The sequence below is a fragment of the Humulus lupulus genome, chromosome 8 (assembly GCF_963169125.1).
Source record: "Humulus lupulus chromosome 8, drHumLupu1.1, whole genome shotgun sequence".
In the NCBI taxonomy this organism is placed as follows: Eukaryota; Viridiplantae; Streptophyta; class Magnoliopsida; order Rosales; family Cannabaceae; genus Humulus; species Humulus lupulus.
The window spans coordinates 90893046-90895842 of NC_084800.1; the positions used below are offsets into that span (position 1 = coordinate 90893046).

The window sequence follows — 2797 nt, forward strand, 5'->3', positions numbered from 1 at the left end:
TCTCCTTATGATGAATAGGGTGGGCCGACCACCCATGTGGCTCTTGAGCATGTCAGGCTGACTACCCCTAGGGATTGGGGTCAGGCCGACCATCCCTAGGGGTTTTTGGCCTAGTCGACTTCCATATAGGTCATGGACCTATCTTTTTTGCTCATCGGTCTTTTTTCAATACTTCATCATTTTTCCCTGATTTGTTCCCTGGATTTTTTAGGGATAACACTTAATATTTTAAGAGAATATTTATGTTAATTACCAAAATAATATATTTGATAATAATTAATTAATTAAGAAGGATTTAAAGAGAAAAAAAATAAATGCGTGTTGTGTTTTTTTTTTTTTTTGTTAAAATCCTATCTTACCCTTAATTATAAATTAGAATTTATTTAATAAAATATGACATTGGGAACTATGTGAGCCTAAAAAGAAGGGTTGAGATCTAATTGCTACAAAATAAAAATTGGGGACTCAAGTGCTATTTACCCTTATTATTACTATTTTGTGGGAATAAATCTTGTCTTTACGAGTACAAAAGTGATCGAGGAAGTAATTAACGACTTATTTAGCCAAGTAGTGTACTAATTAAGATGGCGATACAGTGCCATTCTGTCGGCCGCACTATATATGTGTATTAGTGCTACTCTTTTTTCTTACTTTTTTCAGACGGATATTTTTCAAGGATCACTTGGAAATAAATTGACAGACAAACTCATTGACTGAGAAAGGTTGATCAATATAATGTGAACGAGAATTTTTTACTATACTTTGACTAAGACTAGAGTAGGCACGTAAAGTGATCAGCGCACTAAGGGTAGGAAAAAAAACCCTCCAATAATAATTTTCGTGTTGAATTTTATCGAAAACATCTTTTTTTTTTTTAAATAAGTATATATATATATGGTAAGACGTATAATAGCTAGGGTAACTATAAAATGATCATGAAAAGTAAATTTTCATTAGTTATCGTGGTTGTTTTGGTAGTGGTGATGCCGCCACCAATGGCTAAAGCAGTGACTCCAAGCGAGTGCAAGGAGGAGCGGAGACAACTGGTGAACGAGTGCAGGCCGATGATATTCGGGGAGAACCCGTCGAGCGACTGCTGCGAATGCTTGAGGGTGGTCCATGTGGAGTGCGTCTGCCCCAATCTCACCCCAAAGATTGCTATTCTCATCAACGTTCAACGAACTGCCAAACAAATCAGAAGTTGTGGAAGGAACTATCCCCACAACCTCAAGTGCGGCAGTAAGTATATACTATCATATTATTTGATTAATTTTTACGACCTATATTTATTAATATATCTTTATATATTAATTAAATAATATATATGATTGTTCTTGAAAAACTAAATGATTAGGTACATCAAATTTAATTTGGAAGTATCGATCCATAGTAATTTCATGAGATTAAAGATTCATTATTTTCAAATTTTCATGTGAGGATATTTAGTTAACTTATATTATGCAAATGCAAAATATACAATAAATTAAATACATAAAGCGGGTACCCTTATCCTATTTCGGTGTGTGTATATATATAGCTATAACGGTGGACTATATTTTCTGCAGGTGCCACTTTGCCTTGAAATAATATAATACTACATGCCAAGCTAATATATATTTTACAAATCAACAGGGCCTAGAAGCCGAAACATAATAAAATAGGATGGCCCTTTATTTCTTTTTTTTTTTTTTAATTTGCAGCTGGAAAAAAGTAAAGAAAAGAAGAAAGGTATCTTCTTTTTATCTTCCTTAAGATCATCACGATCGAACTAAATATTATTGTAGCTGGTATGTGAGCATGTTTCGTCAGAGACATATCTAATCTTTCTCCACACTCTCTTGCGAGCTTGTGTAATTAAATAATATTTTTGTCAAATCATGTATATATTTTATTGTGTCCTTGTGAACTAGTATTAAACTCTTATTATGCTACTAATTTCTTCTGCCCACATCTGATGAAAGTCAAATAACCCAGCCTATTATAAATGAATACTATATGCAGTTTGAAAGGTTTATCGAACAATTACACATCTCACGATGACTAAAAATAGGCTAGCCAAACCATTACAAAGTCAAACACTAAATAGATAAGCCATACAAGTTCCCCACATATAGGCAGAAGGAAATGACAAAAACCTGCCTCTTTGAGATGTGAAAGATCTATCTACTTCTAAAGAGTAATACTAGGAGCAGACTCATACTACAAGAAAAACATTATGGAAAACTTTGAAAAAATGCTATCAATAACACAGTTTATAACACTTTACCAAATGCTAACATGACTCATGTTATTAAAAGTCTAGACGTTTTTATAATAATTTTTAAGTGTTATCTATATATCAATCTTATAAATATTTTGTCAAGAGTGAAATATTATGCTTATTTAATGACATTATGTAAGTGTTATAAAAAAATATTATTGTAGATTCTTTTATGACATTTTGTGCTTGTTATATTATATTAATAATAACTTTTGGTTATAGTTCTTATTAATAAAAAAACTATTTTAAAATTACTTTCTAAAATATTTGATTATTGATCCATATACATAATTAATACTTATAATGCTTTATAAGAATAAAAAAGTAAAGTAAATATTGAAAGAGGTAATTTATCAAACACTTTGCAAGCAATTAATCAGAAAGAGAAACAAAACAACACTACAAATATAGCATCAATCAAGTATAGATGATACAATTCAATTAGCATAAACAATAAAGTAAGAAAAGAAAACAGAGTAACAATTTCAACTCAAATCAAATCACAATAATGCTTAAATCATATTTTAATACATCTAA

At 30.9% G+C, this 2797-nt stretch overlaps 1 protein-coding gene across 1 annotated transcript; it reads left to right on the forward strand.

Moving 5' to 3' along the window:
• The first annotated feature begins 905 nt into the window (after positions 1–905).
• LOC133793953 (uncharacterized) lies at positions 906–1900 on the forward strand. The gene is made up of 2 exons (XM_062231176.1): positions 906–1239; positions 1701–1900. The coding sequence occupies exons 1-2, from the start codon at positions 930–932 to the stop codon at positions 1712–1714; spliced, it is 324 nt and encodes a 107-aa protein (XP_062087160.1). The 5' UTR covers positions 906–929; the 3' UTR covers positions 1715–1900.
• Positions 1901–2797: the final 897 nt, after the last annotated feature.